Source organism: Thermobia domestica, chromosome 15, assembly GCF_964235325.1.
Source record: "Thermobia domestica chromosome 15, izTheDome1.hap1.1, whole genome shotgun sequence".
Classification (NCBI taxonomy): Eukaryota; Metazoa; Arthropoda; class Insecta; order Zygentoma; family Lepismatidae; genus Thermobia; species Thermobia domestica.
The window spans coordinates 69,994,142-70,014,316 of record NC_137468.1 but is presented as its reverse complement, the minus strand read 5'-3'; the positions used below and the strand labels follow the sequence as shown (position 1 = coordinate 70,014,316).

The 20,175-nt window shown below is 34.9% G+C and overlaps 1 protein-coding gene across 1 annotated transcript in view; it reads left to right on the top strand.

The window, feature by feature from the left end:
* LOC145671066 (uncharacterized) overlaps positions 1–18,802 on the top strand; it is a 32,692-nt gene extending 13,890 nt beyond the window's left edge. The window contains exons 3-6 of the mRNA XM_081739778.1: positions 2,589–2,694; positions 7,183–7,372; positions 12,604–12,768; positions 17,068–18,802. Of these exons, the coding sequence (XP_081595904.1) occupies positions 2,589–2,694; positions 7,183–7,372; positions 12,604–12,768; positions 17,068–17,564 (958 nt within the window). The 3' untranslated portion in view covers positions 17,565–18,802. The remainder of the gene's footprint in view (positions 1–2,588; positions 2,695–7,182; positions 7,373–12,603; positions 12,769–17,067) is intronic.
* The last annotated feature ends 1,373 nt before the right edge of the window (positions 18,803–20,175 follow it).

Genomic DNA, 20,175 nt, shown 5'->3' with positions numbered 1-20,175 from the left:
TTCAGTTGACACGTTTAAAAGCTTTTTGCCAGTCTATGAAGCGCAAACACAACTCTTCCTTTGCGGCCAGAACTCCTGAAATAATTCTCATCAACCCAATGGCATCTGTGGTGCCTTTTCCTTTCCGGAATCCGAATTGATCTTCGTCCAACATCTCTTCAATCTTATTTTCCAGCCGTCTGTTCAGTATGCGCGTAATGATCTTTCCTTATAGGTTTTGTGATCGCTGCACGTCTTTGCTTCCTTTCTCTTGGGTAATGCTGTCATTGTAACATAAAGAAAATCCTTTGGCCATTGTCCACTCAGATAGATCTTGGGGGGCCGCGGTGGCTCAGTGGTAGAGCGTTCACCTCTGGTGCTTGTGGTCCCGGGTCCGATCCCAGCCCCAGTGAACTTTGTGGTGGACAAACATCGTGCTCGTGGGTTTTCTCGGGGTTCTCCCGTTTCCTCCCACTTTTTCATTCCACCATTTCACTCATCTCTCATCATCACCGTCTCCTTTAGCCTAACCGGCATAACCGTGGGACGTAAAACTCAAAGATTTCATTTCATTTTTCAGATAGATCTTGTTTATAAGTGAAATCAGTACTTTCATTGCATTGTCTCCTAATCCCTTGAGCAAATCTGCTAGTATGTCATCATATCCAGTGGCTTTCCTCCTTCGCATGTCCTTGATGGCTTGTACTACTTCACTTTTCCATATACTGGGTCCTTTTTTTTCATCACCCACCTCTTCCTCTGCTTTGATCGCAATATCTTTGGGGCGGTTCTTCAGGTCATACAGATCTTTTTCGTACTCTTCCCAAAAGAATTCTTTGATGATCAGTGACTACATGGCCTTGGGGGCCGCGGTGGCTCAGTGGTAGAGCGTTCACCTCTGGTGCTTGGGGTCTCGGGTTCGATCCCAGCCCCCGCCAAGTGAACTTTGTGGTGGACAAACACCGTGTGCGTGGGTTTTCTCGGGGTTCTCCCGTTTCCTCCCACTTTCTTCATTCCACCATTTCATTCATTACTCATTATCACCGTCTCCTTTAGCCTAACCGGCATAACCGTGGGACGTAAAACTTAAAGATTTCATTTACATAGCCTTGTTGATCTTCGATTCCAAATGTGCGTATGCATTTGTTAGCTCTTCCTCCTAAATCTTGTGCTTTCTGATACATCAGATCATATCTGCCGCGCCGTTGAAGTTCCATTATTTCTTCACTTATCTGTTCCATGTACTTTTCTGTGGCTTTATTCGTCTCTCTTCTTAATTCATTATTCAGCCTTTTGTATTCTTTCATGTCCGTGCTTTTAGCCCTTCTGCGTTCTTTTATCTTCTTAAGCATCGCTTCAGTTACCCATGGCTTTCTCGGTGCTGTTTCCATCTTGCCAATGTTGTTGTGGAGTGTGTCAAGTAGAATCTGTTTAACTTTTTCCCAACTATTTTCTACATTGTCTACCATATCGCCAATCACACACAATTTTTCTTTAATCTCTTCTTTCACATTACTGTCCATATTTCTTAGTCGCTCTAAGTTCCATTTTCGATTTCTCCTCCAATTTTTCTTGATTGTCTCTAACCAGGTCTTTAACCAGATCACCACTAGGAGGTTGTGATCTGAATGGATATCCGCTTCTGGTAGTGTCTTCACGTCTCGTACACTATTTCTGAAACGCTGCTTCACAAGAATGTAATTTATTTGGTAGCGTTTCTTATCTCTGAACTTTTTCATGTGTACAGCTTGATTTTTCTTTTCTTAAACCACGTGTTCGTCACTATCATATCATATTGCCTACAGAAATCGATAAGCATTTGGCCCCATTCATTTCTTCTGCCTAGTCCAAATAGTCCCACCACTTTATTCGCGGCTCCTTCTCCTATTACGCTGTTAAGTCTCCCATTACTAAGGCATTGACCTTACCTCTTCCCTCATGGTGCAATATGTCGCTCATCTCATCATACAGTATTTATACTTCATTGCCATCATGGTCGCTTTTTGGCATATACGAGGGTGGTTCAATAATCATTGTCCCTGACCTATAAACAGTATTTTTCCAAAAAGTCTTCTTCATAGTAATGCACTTGTTCCACCTATGCTGTAAATCCACTATTCCAGCTTCAAAGAAAGTCTCTGACTGAGCCGTGAGCCATTCCTCCACAGCTTCAATAACAGCTGTATTTGAGTGAAATTTCTTCCCCCTGAGGTGCTCCTTCAACTTTGGGAACAAATGAAAGTCACAAGGGGCAAGGTCGGGTGAGTAGGGAGGATGTTCCAACACATCAAAACCAGCAGCATGAATTGCTTTTGGCAATTGTTTTTACTTCAAACTTAATGTGCGACTATTATGCGAGGGCTACTATAACGCGAGTAAACATGCTAATTTAAGATTCTAGTACTCCGAAATTAATTATTGAGAAATGTTAGCAATATAAGTTAGCAATATAAGAAATGTTAGCAATAAAGATTGAATTGCTGTATTTTCAAAATAAGATTCAAACTTAATATTTAAGCGATTCTTGGTTCCATTTTCATAGGAATAAATAAATAAAACTCATATTCAAATCTCTCTTTTTAATTTTTTATTTATGTATTTTTTTTCAGTGTTCTTAGTGTGCCAGAAATAAGTTACTACTTCAATGAGGCTTGCAATAAGTGCAAATCATACTACATTAAGATGAAGATACTGAGAGAAACAAAGCCTGGATCAGTAAGTTTAATGTTCAGTAATACATATGCTTAACAAATTAAAGAATAATTTACTTTATAAAATTGTCTGTTAATTTATATTCAATTACTGAGAAATGCGTCGTGGTAATTGATTTTGACTGGTTATAGACAAGAAACGTTAACTTTTAAAAATATGTTAAATCTTAGAGGAAGAAAACAATATTTGTAAGTTCTTAAAGGTTATTGTTCCCAGTTTGTAACCAGTCTCAACTTGCAATTATAATGTAGAGATCAATCTACCATCTTACAATGTAAGAAGCTTTTAGCAAGAAAATTTTACCCCGCTGGAAGTTACGGTGAAAACTGTGTGAAGTTGAATTCAGCACAACGTATTTTTGGATAAATCGATAATTATTCTATATGCTTGTTAAAAAATAAACCATTGATACTATTTGTTCGAAAGTAAAACAACAGGCATGAGGAAAGCAGTGCTCTAATGAACTTTACTTAGATTCCTTGCACAGTCTGATAATTTTATTCTGATCTTCTCACACGGACATGTGACCGTGCTCTGCAGACATCTTTACATCATCAGTTCTGCAAGCTCACACATCTGACGAAAATAAATCATTTAAAAATTTTCCCATCTTTTCTGTTACCTCGTATTGATAATTTAAACCTTTCGTGTTTGGAAACTTTCCATCTTCTGGTAGAACATCTCAATAAATATTCTGTAAACTTTACTGACTTCGTCTCATCACCCATGCCCTTCCATTATTTGTCCTCCCCCTATATAGCAATCCGCATTTTCTTAATCCCATCCCCCACTTGTAGTGTTATTGAACCTGTCCAAATTTATTTTCCTAACCAAGACAGCCAACAGAAGTCCCAACCGGACACTCGTGACAGCCCTATGACTCATTAAAAAAAAACTTTTAGCAATGTCAACCTCTTCTCGCCCTCTCAACCCGACCAAAGGCCATTATGATACGGCCCTTCCCTCCCTCATGCAAGTCAGTCAACCTAAATTCATTCTGACTTTCTTTCCTTCACCTGTAACCTATGTTGTTAGTATTTTTGGCAGGGTTTGCCCAAGTGGGCCCAGCCCGAAAAAACCCACCGGGTTTTTTCGGGTTGGACCCACCTGAAAAACCCCATCTTAAAACCCACCTGGGTTTTTGACTTTTTTGTTAGTGTATTATTGGTACAACTAAGGTGATCACATTGAAAGTTATTTTTACGAGATTTTAAACTTTCTTTGGGCGAATTATATGCTTTCATGTTAAGATAGACAACAATATTCAACATAAGACCTTTATAAAGCTCTAAATGCACTGAATGGATAAATAAATAAATAAATAAATAAAACCTTCACCTTAGCTTGAGATAATTGTAGAACAAATTGATATGTGGATTATGCTTATAGCCTATTTGAAGTAAAGTAAGCGATTGTATATTTTAGAAAATACTTTCCATGAATAGTGTGTTTCCTGACTCGGCACCGCCGAGGGACGTTATCCCTCATACGTTGACGGGTTTAAGGTCATAGGTGCCGGTACTAACAGTAAATATGTAAATACATTAGTAAAACTATTAGTATTATTTCTTACCTTTGATGGTAACAAAAGTATTCAGTAAAATTTGGTTTTCCAACAACAACAGTTAAGTTCAGTCATTTGTTGCTAGCCTTCAAATAAGCATTCTGTAGAATCAACACTAGCAATAACGTAAAAATTCTTGTCAAAATTAAGAAGCTTAATGCTCGGAGCTCCGAAGACTACGTAACGCTTACTATTTCAAGTGCTGCATTCAAACTTCAGTATTAATGGAAATTTCGATGTACAGTAAAGCAAGCAGCATTTTCAGGGAAAACCCGTCGTGAAAGAAGTGTTCGGGAAATTCCCGCAATTGAACCCACAAAGCATCGGAAGTGAATATTTCAACAATAAAACTATTTATTTTACGCTGGAGGATATTTCATTTCATTTTAGACATTTTGAAACATTTACTTTATAAAGTATGAGTTATAGGCCTATCTTTGTTAATTGTTTTAAATTAATTTTCGGAAAAGAACGGTCTTGCAACAAGTGCTCGGGTAATTCCCGTAATTGAATGCTCAAAGCATCGAAAGTGAACTTCAACAATAAAACCATTTATTTTACGTTGAAAAATATTTGACATTTTGATGAATTGTGTCTTTGTTTTAAATTAATATAGCTATTTGGTATTCATATTTGGCGAACGTCACTGAGGCTCCTAGGATGACTCGATCTACATTTGTTCGTTTGTCTGCCTTTACCACACAGTGTTCAACTTTCGGTCTTTTAAATTTTCAGGATACAAACCAGAGAGACACTAAATTTTCTGTTTAGATTTTGGCAGCATACCAACGTAAAATTACAAAATGGCGCGCTTTAAAAAAAAAATAGCTGATGTCCACTGGCGAAAATCCCGGGGGGATGATGGGGACATATCTCTTACAATCTTGGAACTGTCCCACTCAATAATCCGATTGGAAATGTGTCTTTTAGGAAGAAATATGATGATTTGTGTCCAACTGTCACAAAGAAAAGTGAGATGAAATTGATACCTCCCAGAATAAGCCTCAAATCTGACCGCCTCCCAATGTTGAAGACAACTCTGCTCCCCTACCCATGTTGTCCCGGAGTCCCACACAGGGAACATAAAATATGACGATATTATTATTACTTTACAACTTTAAAATCAGACTGGCAACATTGAAAACTGTTTACAGGGAATGATCATATTTGGATCATCCCTTGTAAACAGTTTTCAATGTTGCCAGTCGGATTTTAAAGTTACAAAGCAATAATAATGTCGTCATATTTTGTGTCCCCTGTGGAGGACGCCGGGACCGACATGGGTAATCCTCCCCAGCATTGTTTTTCGCCTATACCGTCTTACCTGCCCCCCCCCCCCAATGTTGAAGACAAATTTGCGCCGCTGTTGATATCCACGCTACAAAGCGCAATTTTGGGTCTTTCAAGTTGAAATTTTCAAAGTAGAAGCACGAGAGACTAAATAAGCTGTATATATTTTGGCGGCATAAAATTTGAAAATGGCGGCCATTTTTCAAAATAGCGGGTATCCATGTTACAAGGTGCAATTTTCGGACTTTTTAAGTTGATATTTTGAGGGTAGAAGCACAAGACATTCTAAATTTGCTGTATAGATTATTTCGGCGATCCAATATAAAATTTCAAAATGGCGGCAATTTTTTTACAACAGCAGTGAATAGAAAGTTGTTGCAAATTGTGACAATGACACTCATAAAATGTAAATCATATTTTAACATTTTTACCCCAAAGAGATTGAAATATTTCGAAAAAACCCAATAAAACCCGAAAAAACCCACATGGGCCCAGGTGGGTTGGGTTTTTTCAAAAAATACCCGGGTTTTTTCAAACCCTGATTTTTGGTCAACCCAGCTAAATACTGTGCTGAAATTCATCCCATTTTCTTCCTAGCAGCCGTCCCCTAAAAGTATACATATCCTTATGTTGCAAATAAATTTCTGATTCTTAATTTCCAAATACCCTTCAAGCAAATTGTAATAATACACCCGACGAACACAGAGCAATCACGGCTCTGCGTTCTGACCACAGCATCGTCATCTGTCTTAAAACTTTTACTGTCCCATTCCTTCTCTTAGTTTTATCTTCCGCCATTAAACTCTTATCTACTGATTAGTCTGGCTATATTATCACATCACTCCAATCCAAGTTGGCACCGCCCACCTGGACGCTTCATATCTTGCGTTCCTGCCATTTAGTTGTTCATTCTTTTCCCCTTCCTATCTGATGAAGTGTTTAGCGAAGGGTCTTTTATGTCACTTTTTCAATATGTTTGATCTGAGAAGTAATTCTTTATTCATTTGTATTTGCTCATCTTTAAACAAAAAACGATCATTCTAATTATAGAAGTGTTACTTATTATACATTTAATTAATGTTACAAAAATTTATAGAAAAGAAAGAATAAAATGTAGTTTGATACCTAATATTTTCGTTCCGAGATCTGATCAATTATACAATTCGAGCTGTGTTAAAGACATGAATTTTCAGCCTCAACGGAACTCGCTTAATCTGGTTACTTAATTGTAAAAAATAAAATAAACAAGCACTGTGTATCTATATAATGGACTTTCTGAAATGCCCATTCTTCGTTTGGTTATAAATTAATGGCAAACACACACAAATCACTGGCTTTTGGCTTGAAAAATCCTGTCAGGAAAATTTAGAACAGAATATTTTTATTTTTACAAAACTCTTTAGGAATCAATACAAAACAAGTATAAATCTTCTGTTTTTGAAATAAAACACACTTTTGGTGTCAAGAGATAAGAAAATAGTAACTTCCGAATTATTAATCATGCGTAGTGAACTTTTTATGAATATAAAATGTCCTTTCTAAAACGTGGATTCCTTCTTAAGGATCTACTTTTAGGATGATGGGATACGTTAATAATGGGAATATTTTTTAAAGTTTCTTTTATAATTTCATTGCAGTTCTGCCTTACGATGTCAGCACTGTTTGTGTGCCTTGCTGCTATCGGCTGCATTATTCCTGGAATATTTCTTACTTATATTGCTGTTATGATGGTAATGTTAGGCCCTGGATTATACATATATATCTTACCATCTTCAAAATTTTCCAAAGTGAGAGGATTCTTCAATGTCGTCGTACCCGGACATAAAGGTAAGAAAAGCATTTCTGATATTTAGTATATTTTTTTTTTCGTCTATATGCAATACCGAGGTTATGAAAGATGTAACCTACTATTTATGTGGAGTCCGAACCACGACCGGGGCTTGGAGTCCGAACCACGACCGGGGCTTGAATCTGGTTCAGTTTTAGGATACACAGATCATCATGCAGGATCAGTCCTCGCAGTAGACGATGTTTCCCATCACACTATTTCCTCTCCAAGAGAGATGCATTACAGGACTATGCCGACGCCCTGGCTTGTATTTTTGTATTAATTATACTTGATACATTTCCAAAGTTATACTCTTAAGGTTTAGTTTGTGTTAATTGTTGCTTGACTTCAGTATGTGAAATTTACAGTAAAATTCTCCCCTTTTCCCTAGTTAAAAGAAAGAGAAAAAATGTATATACGAGTATTACATGTAGCAATGTTGTATGCAAACACATAAGACCAAAACAAAAACAAAATTTTCACTGTTATACTGTAATATCCATTGCTTTTATTCAAAACGTCAATTCAGAAATTTCCGACGTAACATGGACCTTCAAGTGCGCGCGGTGCTGCTTTGATTCCAATCAGGCTTTTGGTGTTGACTCAGTTAAGTGAGTTAATCTGGAAATTATGTAATTAAGAGATAAACACAGTTCGACTACGAAACCAGGAATAGTTGCCTTACTAGTTAATGCGAATGTGTATTATGCGACTGTTTTTAAAATCCCATGTATGCTACAAGTCAGATACCTTAGTTTATAGAGATTGAACATGGTAGTTCCGCTTTTACTTTAATAGTGTTAAAAGTCTGGCACAACTATGTTAAGATCAATAACCACTACCTGTTGCCGTCGACTGCCAGCCCCTAACTGGACAATGTAGGCTTCACTAAGATTTTTGCATGTTATTCAGCGAGTTCCTTTCAAAGAAAATACTAATGTCAACTCTCACTTCCGGAACTATTAGTGATCACTAAGGCTTGAATTTCTATGATACGTCAATATTTTTATGCTGGCATCTTTTTGCATGTCTAAACACATTTCTGATTCTTATGAACACAAAGATAGGAATGTTATTGGTAATATAAATGCATATTTAAAACATATTTTAGCTTTAGGTCATATTTGGGGTCGAAGGGATATAAAAGCATACTTTTGATCATACTTTAGAAGAATTGTAACTTTTCCTAAGAAAAATATTTCTCACTATTGGCAACGAGAGGAAAGTCGTTCAGTTTTTTTCTTACGGAGTCGGCAGTGTGCTGTGGTCAACGCTTCCGAGCTTAACGGTATTTGTTCAGGACAGAATAACTTCGTAAACTTCTTGAGAAGTTGTTACTCTTAGGAATTCATTTATTAAAAATGTAAATTAAAATACATTTTTATTAAGAACTTATTTATCTTTTTACCGGTCATTCAATCATATTTTATGTCGAACCAATTTTAAGGCATAAATGCATGCATATTTCCAAAGTTCTTGTATCCTAGAAATCCGAACCCTAGTGTACACCTACACACACTAGCTCAAAACTTACAAGATAAGAGTTAAACATAAATAAAGCAATCTATTTAGTTTGAAATAATTCGCTTCGGTTCACTTCACCTTAGGTGCAAAATTTTACTTAAACAAATTGCTTCAACTGGTAGCTTCTGGACACAACCTGGAGTGTTAAGTCACTTATGTTTGCAAGTGAAGCGCTTGGAGGATAAAAGTGGTATGTAACAAATTGAATATGATGGGAAAATTGACTTTCACAATTTTTTCCGTTAACATACCACCTTCATCGTTTCTAAATATCTGCACTAGGACGAGGACTCACCAAATAATGTGTTAGGTAGCGTGAGTAGCATATAACACGTGTGCATGAACAGCCAGAATGCACCATTTCGAAAAATGTAACATAACACCTTTATCCTCCAAGCGCTTCAATTTTGAATGTAACTGAATTCCAATTCTTGTCGAGGTTGCCATCATCCAAATTTAACGTTGGATATTTATTCCTTATGTAATATCACTCGATTACATTTCGTCCCACTAGTATTGACGTTTCCCCAATAATTTTGACAGCCTTTAAGTTGCGTGTTTATAAACCAGAAACTGCAGAACTCTGATTTTTCTTCTGGGAATTCCTCTCATGTGTTCTTTTATTATAGTTCCTATATTCCTCTTAGTCATGTCAATGTAAGTGCTGTCGCATTAATATTCGTTCTAAAGAGTAAAAAATTATTTGGAAGGTAAGTTTTTGTATCATTTCTTTCCACACTGAAGAATATTATTTTCTATTTCCAATACATATATAGTAGTGGATCTAAATTTTGGAATTATGGACATGATCTTCTCTTAAAACATCCAGAATGAATAACTATTATTGGTAGTGTTTCATTGAGTCTTTTGGTTCCCGAAGTACAGGAAAGCAACAACGTTAAATACCGTAGTAGCTAACATAGAATGTTGCGGCAGCGTATATCAGTATAACAAATTGTTCAGAATTGGGAAGTTATTTTTAGACTCTTCCCTTTACCCTATTTAATGTGTATTGTTAAAATATTTCACTTCAACGAATTTCTTATTTCCAGTGTAACGAATGAAAATTTCTTCTTTCTACCTATATTTAATCATTTTTTTTTTTTCTGTGATTGAAATTCATTGTTCTTTAGTATAAATGCAGTGAAATCTTTCAACAATGGACACCGATGGGACACGAATATTTTTCCGTAAATGAGAGAGTCCGTTAAGGAGAAGTTTTACAAATTTAGGGTACTCACAGCTTATGTGATAATTGTATAAATTACATTGTAAATATGTTCGTTATAAAAGTAAATATAGAGTAACATTCAAATGTTGCATTCCGTGTTCGAATTACTAATGAAATGAGGGGGAAATCTTCTGCAAAGAAACAAAAGTATCGCCGGAAAATGAGTTTATATGGGCATGTCCTGTTTAATAAATGGTTGTGTGATAGTTTACTTCTTAAGTACACGTTTATGCCTCTGTACGAATCCATTAATTCTCTTAATGACTACTAAAAGTAACCCAGTAAGAACGTGGAACATTATCATTAAATCTTGAAAATGTAGACAGAACTAAGCAGTCATGCCGGTTTATGAATTTCGTGGAGAAAAGCCTGCAATAGTTGTCTATCGTGTAATCCTGTGTCACTACTTTCTGATCGAAATTACTTGTAAGGGTTGACTCAATTGAAGAGATCAATAAAAGATTCGTTTTCAGATTGCAGAAATTATTTTCTGTACTAAACGTTGAAGAGCTGTGAATAATTCCTGTCTGTTATGAAGAGGTTACTCAAACGTCAGACACTATTCATGTCCATAAAAAGGAGGGTTCTGTTTCATAATATGAGACAGAATATATTTTTTTGCCGGGACAAAAACGCTCGTCCATATTATGGAGGTGTCAGTTAAGAGAGGTTTCATTGTAGCATTGCAATAAGATGGTTGGACTTCTGTTAATGATCGTTATTCACCATTAAGAAATAGAAGTAAATATCAGTATTTGACGCCAAACCAAACAAAAATATAGCTCATTTGTTGATATCATATAAGTGTTCTTTGTCATTCGTCAGTAATACACGACCTTATCCTTTGTCTTCTGTTCGTAAGATTAGTATTAAACGCAAGTGTAAAATATTTTCTGCTGTGTAAAAATTTGGTATGCGGAAAAATTACACAAATATCTTGTACAGTTAACTGTACATCATATTAAGTCGTGTATATGTATATTCTAATTTTCTTCTCATGTAATAAATATTAAGCTTCTTTTGTCTATAAATTCATGTTGATGTATTACCCGTCGCACGAGTCTCTGAATTTGTTTTGTAATGGCGCTGCTGTTGTGTTTATGCTTTGGGTGAAGGGAATGGTGGGAGGGAAGGCAGGAATGGTTTTTTGCATTCCTTTACAGGGTTGCCAGGACGTCTTCCTACAAAGTAACAGACATTATGCCTCAGCTAGATCTTCCGCCGTCAAACACCCCGGTTTCCCTCATAGAGTATAACATGCATATCATTTCCCTATTTTATTCTCCTACCGGCACCATCAACACAGTGTTAAGCGATACTGAATGAAAATATTTCTGTTCATATTCTTTTGATTTTCTCGAAAACCTGACCATAAAAGAAATCTCAAGAAACTAGTACCTCTGGCGACCGGTCCATGTTGCTCCTACCACTTGTAAACAAGGAAGTTAATTCCCAACTTTGCCGCATGCAGAGAAAAATCAGACAAGTAATAATGTAAATTCTACATTGGATATACCAGCAGGTGAGTTTTTGAGAATTGATGTACTTCAGTATAACAAAATTTCACCATATGAAATTCATTTCGTAGGTTCTCGAAATTTCTTTATTCTGGTATGTTATTGTAATAATAGGAATATATATATATATATATATATATATAATCTTACTCGAAGTTTCCTTGAAACTCTGCTTATGTTTCAGACATTTCTGGATATGTCCTTCCTCGGAGATAAAAGGAAGGTCAAGAATACTCAGGAACGTGAGAGTCTCACAAATTTCAATAACATGTGTCTTTATTTTTATTTTATGTATTTATGTATTTATTTTTAATTTTTTAATTTTTGATCAATCGCGTTAATCTTCCTCAAATTCCACATACTAGTTAAAAGTAGAAACCAGCTAAATGTGAACCAGGAAAACGGATCAGATCGTATTACCATAATGGATCACAAAAATTACGAGTTCAAATTAACTCGCACATGATAGCGGATGGTCCACCTAGTTGACTAATTCACTCAATTTAAAGAGTTTCCAAATAAAAATTATAAATATATAAATAGAATGTGTTAGTCACTATGATATGGCTACTACAATATGTAGGAGTGTTAATTTGAATTATTTTTTATAAGTTGATAAAATTAGTGAAGGATGCCACTTTAGTGGTTGATTGTTATTGAATTTGATGTCAGTGAATTGTTGATATAAAAGAATGAACATTGTTTATTTATAATTGTACTTGCCATTAATAGTTAGTTGTTTAGATTTTAAAAAATCTGATTGCATTTTGTATAGATTTTTTTTACACGCATTTCAAACATCTGTGAAATATCAACACTTCAACTTTTTAGACTCCTGTTGTATTTTACATGCAGGTCACTTTTTGTTCGTTCCTACAAATATAGATGAAAACGTGATAGAGCGACAGGTATATCCATAATTGGCAATATAGATGAAAATCAACATTTGTTCTTGCAGAAACGGACAGTGGCGATGAAGAATATCTTCCAGAAGAAAATAAAGAAAATCTGGCTGTATTGAAGTCAGCAGGAGATTCACCGGCTGAAATAGAAAGAGACGATGATGAAGATTCTAATTTAATAGCAGAAGAATTTGGGATTGATGTAACAGATAGTGCAGGAGGTATTTTTAGTTATTAGTTAAAAAAATTTAATGGAAACTTTTCATAAGATAATAATATCCATTTCTTTCAACACTAGTAGAAAAAAAGAGAAAACAAGATACGGGTACAAAAGAGACCTCTGCAATTTTTCTCTATCTAGCTATCTGTATCCCTATTTCTTATATATCAAGAACGCACTTTGGTAGCTATGAAATTTAGACATTGGATTCAGTGTTTCTGTGATGAGCAATTCATCAACAATATTCACTGTAGTATCATTATACACATGTGTATTATAAAATACAACATATCTACTAATCTGGAGAAATCAGGGAATTTTGTATGCATTCTGGAAATTTTAGTGTTAGGTTAAATGTATATCGCAAAATACTGAAAGCTTATATGTTTAGCTATAACGAAAGCTGGTTTCGGGCTTTCCTCTTTTCCTAGCTTTTCGATCTATTTGCTGAACGAATTTACTTGAGTCTTCTTTTCCAGTGTAAGATCTCGTTTTTGTTTTAAGAAACTTTTTAAGGGATTATTCGAAATAAGCAATTATCTTGATACATGAAAAATATTAGAGGGGTATAAAGAAAACTTTTTTGTAATTTCTAACGTTATTTATGATTCCTTTTGTTACATATATTGCCCCCAATTCGAATCACTAGGTAAGTCAATACGATTCAGCATTTTAATTTTTATATGTAGTTGCAAATTCTAATAACTGCATACCTTGAAAATTAGGCACATCAAATGCATAGCACAACTAACTTTTTATTTGCAAAATTTTCATGAATAATTTTTCTGTTGTCATAGCAACACGAAACAAATAACTATCTCTAGTTACAGCAACTACCATTACATGAATATCATTCTATCTCAACATATATTCTACAATTTTTTCTTCTTCATTACATATTGTGCACTTTTAAGCACCGTTCATTCTTTGGAAAGAAATCAGCACATTATACTAATATTTAAGAGTAAAGAAATTATTTTATGTAGTTATTTGTTTATCCGAATTCAAAAGTCTTCTGAACGTAATATTTATTTACAAACATTATGAGCAGTTGGTGGTTTTCTAAGTTTTCATGGAGAGATGAGACAACTTTTATGGATACTCTTACTTTTCCTTTGCTGTGTTAGTATATTCTCGTTCTTGTCTTTTTTTTATTTCTTCCCTTGCAATACACTTCTTTTTTCTCTCATTGCTTGAAAAATATTACACATAGGCTGGATACACATGTTGGTTTGAAAAGATAATGCTTCTTTCAAATTGCGCATGGCACACATATTAGAATTAATAAACTTAGAAGCAATTTGAGAATTACTTTTTTTTTTTCGTGAACATTACAGCAATCGTGTGTAATTTATATGAAGAAATATGTTAGAAAGCATATATTTATTTATTAAGTGAAACCCTTCTCATGAGTTAGGCACTAATATGGCCGCTGCCTGTTAGTATCAAACTTTTATTACATCTTTGGCTATTTGAGTAACAATGATTGCTCAAAGAAAATACAACTTGAAAGTAAGAGTAATTTTTGTTTGCCACAAAGAAAATAAATTTAAAGTTTGGTTTTAATCATGCATAGTGGTAATTGTATATAAAAGAATAGTAGACGAAATCCTCACATGCAGCAAGAACGTAACTTCAAATTAACATGGTTCAAAAACTCTTCGTTCCCTTGTGAACAACTGAAAATGTGAAAATTCAGTTTTGAAGCGTCTTGGCTTGAAAACTGCAGGATATATTGTACGTTTTCTACCTCTGTATCAAACGGTGCAAATGCAGGTAAGTGTGCCATTGTTTGTGCATAGATTTGTCAGTAATCTCTGCACATCGTTGTTATTAATGAACCAGATTCTATAATAATTTTAATTATCTTAACTTTGTGCTTTCAGTTTGTAATGAGTAGGCCTAATAGCGTTCCTTAACTAACCTACTTCAGACTACTCAAATAACAATCAATATTCATCCTTAAGATCTCCTCTTCTTTTGTTATCGTAATCATATAACAGTATTTGCTATTAGACTCTCAAAGTGTGATCATTGTCTCTATATATAGACGATTCCATTTCAAATCGTCCAGGCAAACCACAATTGGTCCCCATCATAGTCTCAGATTTTTTTTATATATTTTTTTTATTTATTTTTTTTATAGGGATCTACATGCAATATTATTAGACCCATATTTTTTCGTTTTGCTGAAAAAAATTTTACCTTAGATATACAGCCTTCCAAAATGGCTGCCCTCCTCTCGGATTGATCGGAAAACTGAAAAACATGTCAAATTAAAAATTTTATTGTAGAGAAACGAGTGTGCTTAGTAACAATCGCAACAGCAGGAAGAGTATAAAGTTGTATGTTTCGGTGGAGGGTTAAAATTCGTGTATTGGTCCAATAGGAATCGCGCAATTCACTCGCAATGTTGCCAATTTTACTGAAATTTTTGCTAACTTCGAACATTTTTTTTCTGTCCTCACGAGCAATATCAATCATCTGCTTCTAGCATCGAAATCTACTTCATAAGGTCTCTTAAAATGTAAATGACCTACATTTCTGATTATTACATTCCATGTTATAGCATGATGAAAAGCTGAAAATTTTATTAAGATACCATGTTTGGACGCCATTTTCTCAAAAAACCCACCTTTTAAAAATCTGAATTTTTTACATGTATTGGAGAAGTACCTGAGTATTTAATATCCGTTAACCTTTCATGCGGCTGCAGCCCCTAACATTCGCGATTAATTATTGAAATTTCGATTTTTGTACTTGGAATATAAATATTTCCTATGGGCATTTAGGTCCTATACACAAGGCGATTTGAAAGGGAGTATGAAAATTTTGAGAGATGAATCTTGACATCAAATCCAGTAGAAAAGTTCCTATAAACATCAGTCGAATTCCTCTTCGCTTTCGAGTTACAGGATTTCCAACTCGGGACCCAAAATTGGCTCGCGACAATGAAAAATAAAATACAACGCGTTAAATCAGAACTATGTGCTAAGTTATGATGAAGTTCAGAAAGTTGATTTGTATCAATATGATAATTTTTACGTGCGTTGCAATTCGGTTGTCAGTGTTGCCAACTTATTGTTTTCAAATGACACTACGTGGTTTTTATTTGATATTTATTAATGATTGTAAACATCACATGAAGCACAATTTTCCCCACATCACTACAGTTTTCGAAAACTTACATGTATTTCATTAAAAAGTACTTCAATGTCATATTTTTGTTTGGAAGCCGAAGAACTGAATAGCATAGAATTAACGCACCCATACGGTTAGCCGAAGATCTCATTTCTATCCTGGACCAGTCACATTTATACACTGAAATTTTACCTTTAGCAAAAACTAGCTGTTGAATAAAAATTGTTGTGTCCTCATTTGTCAAAATGTATACAAAATTAATTTGTTGAGGTGTTCATTCAAAAATGGTCTCTGGAATTTCCCAAGCGCAGCAGATGTGGTTTAGCTCACGTGATCAAAAGTGTAGAGCACCATCTGTGTGGCTGCTCAGGAAAAAGTTGTGATTTTATTCTTTTTAAAAAACGAAGACATGTACAACTTAATGTGCTGTCTAAACACATATGCTTCCACCGATCCTCGAACCTGGATCTCCCAGCCGTAGACGCGTATGCTAATCATATACCCACGAGGGAATTCGACAGGATTGAGTAGCGAAGGAGTTTACGCATTGGCATGTTGAATCCCCAGTTCAATTACACACTTTCACTTTTCTAAATTCTACAGTAGTAAATGAAAAAAAATAATCATTTATTACATGCACTCTCCTAATATATAAAACTGTATGTTCTAGTTTCGTAAACTCGAAAATATGTCAAAAAAATCTTGATAGATGTATTTGTTGTGGAAATTCCAATAAGGACAAATAAACAGCTGTGTCACGGATGTCAATTTTATACGTTTTTCAAAATTAAGTGATACTGAGTTGCTCTTAAGTGATACGTCACCCTAGTTCATATAAGTTTCTTTGATATGTATTTAGGCTGTTTCAAAAGTTGATTAATTCGGATATTGAGAGAGAAAATCCCGATTCTAAACATTTTTTCAGTAGTATTTTCATGTATAGTAACTTAAGTACTATTCACAATTCAGGAAATGTATGTTTTGTAATGGTGACAAGCTATTTGTCCACATAACTACACTGACATCTATCAGATTTACATTTTTTTTGCTTTGAGGAAGTTCATTAAAAAAAAGTATCCTTGAAGTATTGCTCTTTTGAATTTAACGAGATAGTTTGGATGTTATTGTCCTGATTTTTTATATGTTGTGTTCTTTCCAGATTTATCTGCTCAAGCATCATTTACGGGGGGTATTGTAATGCCCTCGATTGATCAAGAGAGCGTAGATGATTTAGATGTTCCAGACTTTGACGTTCCGACAGATTCGCTTACAAAGAAGAACCTTTTGGATCCTGATTTAGATCAAAGCGATGACGAGGATGACGATGAAGTAAAAATACACTTTCAGAGCACACATTTTAACGGAGATGAAAGCTCGGATGACGAGAAACCTTTCGTTGAAGGTTTATCGTTTGCATCCCAAGAACCGTCGAAAGCAGTAGCCGAAAGTTCAAGTGAGGCTCCAGTTTTAGGGGAGCTTCTGAAGCAGTCAGCTGTTGCGCTTGTTACAAAAAATATAGCCAAAGTTGGATCCGTTACTCAGGATCTTCTTTCTTCTGTGATTTTTCCAGCTGCGAAGGAAAAAGAACAACTCTCAGAAGAATCTTCGGGGGATAGTGATGATTTTGAAATGATCACTGAAAAAGATGTTTCGTAGGTGTAATATTAAAATGACTTTTTTTTTTTTTTTTTAGTAAATTGTTTTTTATTAGTATGTTGAAATTATTTTTGTTTGTAATAATAGAACTGTGTTATTTTTTAATAAGAATTGTTTTGTATAGCTTTCGGATTTTGTTGTTGGTGATGATAAAGAGGAATATGAAGAAGCAACTTGTATATAAATATATAAGTTGTCTTCCATCTTTTTAACCAAGACTTGTAAGTGTTGTTTTACTTCTTATTTATTACTATTGCCTGTAATATTATAATAAAAGTGTCGTAATAACGCTTTCTACAAGCTCAGTCCCAAATAATGAAGCTCAATATTCATCAATGTAATTAATCTATAAAACTATTTCTCAGAATGATCTTCCTTTTTTTGAACTATCAGTTTTAATACTTAGAAGGTATTTTTTCTTTGTATGAAAAAATAAAATGTCAAATATTTATTTCTTACTCGAATTGTTTCGAAAGATCACAATGTAGCCATCCTTGAAAATGCCGTGGGTATTGTAAAACACCGTAAAGTATTTTCTGTATGGTACTTCCTTGTGCTGTCGTATTATTAAAATGTGAATATATAAAAAATCTTCAATCATCACTTTAACGTCTCCTGTGATTTGTTAGCAGTGATGATTATTTTGCCAAAGATTAGAATTATTAAATCTTAATTTAAATGTGTAAATACATGCTCGCTCATGCTTGATCTTTTTAAGCAATGTATTGACAATGTAGTAAATAGTGTGTAAGATGCAAAATATTTCGGTGTTGTGTGCTTTCTGTCAATTCATTTCATTGCAGCACAGTCCAGAACATCATAGACTTATTTTATTATTATTGGTAGGTGTTTCAAAAGTTAATCTGATTCAAATTGAAGTTTAATTTTACAGACATAAGCAGATATTAAATATTTCCAACTGCTTAAGTTAGTAGTTGTTCACGATCAGCGTTTATTATTCTAAAAAGAAGCACATACTAGTTAATTATGTGCTTTTAAAATATGTTCCTAGCATATCTTCCGTTATGTAATGTTAAAATAAACCAATTTATCACAAAACCTGAGCCAATCAACTTTTGAAACACCCTTTCTTTTTAAAACGTAAGACTGTGTAAATCATAAAGAATTACTCTGCATAGTGTTTGGTCTTTCTCATTTCTGAGGGGTTTGTACATTAAAAATGTGTTAACTTTGTACGAGGTGGAGGAAGCTTTAAGAAAATGTTCTAGAAAAAATAATTTTGATTGATTATTACCGTTCATATCGTTTCAAAAAATTATTTCCTTTCACGTTTCCCATTCAGAAAAAGAAAAGAAACAATTATATACAAGGAAGATAAGGAACGGTGTAATTAGTGGAGAAATGTTTGTGTGAGTACAATCAAAAGTAAATAGAGAGCGACTTTTGCTCCAAGGTTGGGCAATAACTTTAAAAGATTTGTCCTCACCAACTTTCAATAGTGATACGCTGGAAACCCCTGGGTAATAAGATGCATCCCCATACGAAACAAAGGCAGTTTGTAAACCAGTACTGATAATATTTTGTATGTTACCAGTAATGGTGGGCACAAAAACATGTTTTTCAGTTTTTATAAAAACCAAAACCGGTTCGGATTTTCACCGGGTCCGTTTTTTTTTTCAAAATTGGTTTTATTTCAGGGCACAGTATGAGAAAACCAAACAAAAGTATTCCTTATATATGGACTGACATGGAAGAGATTGGAATGAGATTGGTCAGTTGGGATATCCAGTCAGCTCTCAATCTGCGGTCTCGTAATTGGCCGATTGTCTGGGTTCGTTGGTGGATTGCACTCCAATGAGAGAAAACCCATGACTGAATGTAAGTCAATGTCCCTGTTAAGATGTCTGCCTTCCTCCAGTATTTGCTATTGCTTCCTTGACTTATCCAATAGTCTGAACACTTGACTAGGAAAATGGTTTCTGGAAAAGAGATGTTATGCCTTTCAGTTATACTATACTCTGCCGATCCTGATTTTTCTGCTTGACGCCGATTAATGTAAATTGGATGTTCTCTGCGGCGTTCAATCGTGCTTCCAGTTTTCCGATATAGGCGTCACCCCATTTACAGGGAATATAATAAACTTCCGGTGTCTTAAGACTTAAATTATCTTAAACTAGACGTGACCAGAACGTGGGTTCGGCAGAAGCTTTATGAATATTTTGTAATGGGTTTTGCTAAGAGTCTGCTTAGATTTCCTGACAAGTGGCTTAATGTATGGGAGAGAGCAGTTCCTCTTCGTTTTTCTTCCCCTGTTGGTTTTGGTAGATATGGCCTGGTGGTAGCTCTTTTAAAAATCTTTTGTATATTTGTATCATTGTAAGATGATTTTCAGATGCTGGAGTTCGGCTAGGGTTTTCATCTGATATAGCAACGGTTCTGTGCACCAATGTATCAGTTACTGGTTGGTTCTCTCGCACTGTAACCTGATGATGAGAAAAATGTCAGTTCTTGAAACGTTGGACAACGTGCAATTCACGTGGTTGTTAGCCCGAGAACTACTATATTCATCACAACACTAGTAGGATAAAACATGGATATATCACTCTGATGTCTCAGATTTTAAAGTACGGCACCAAAATTCCCCACGCAC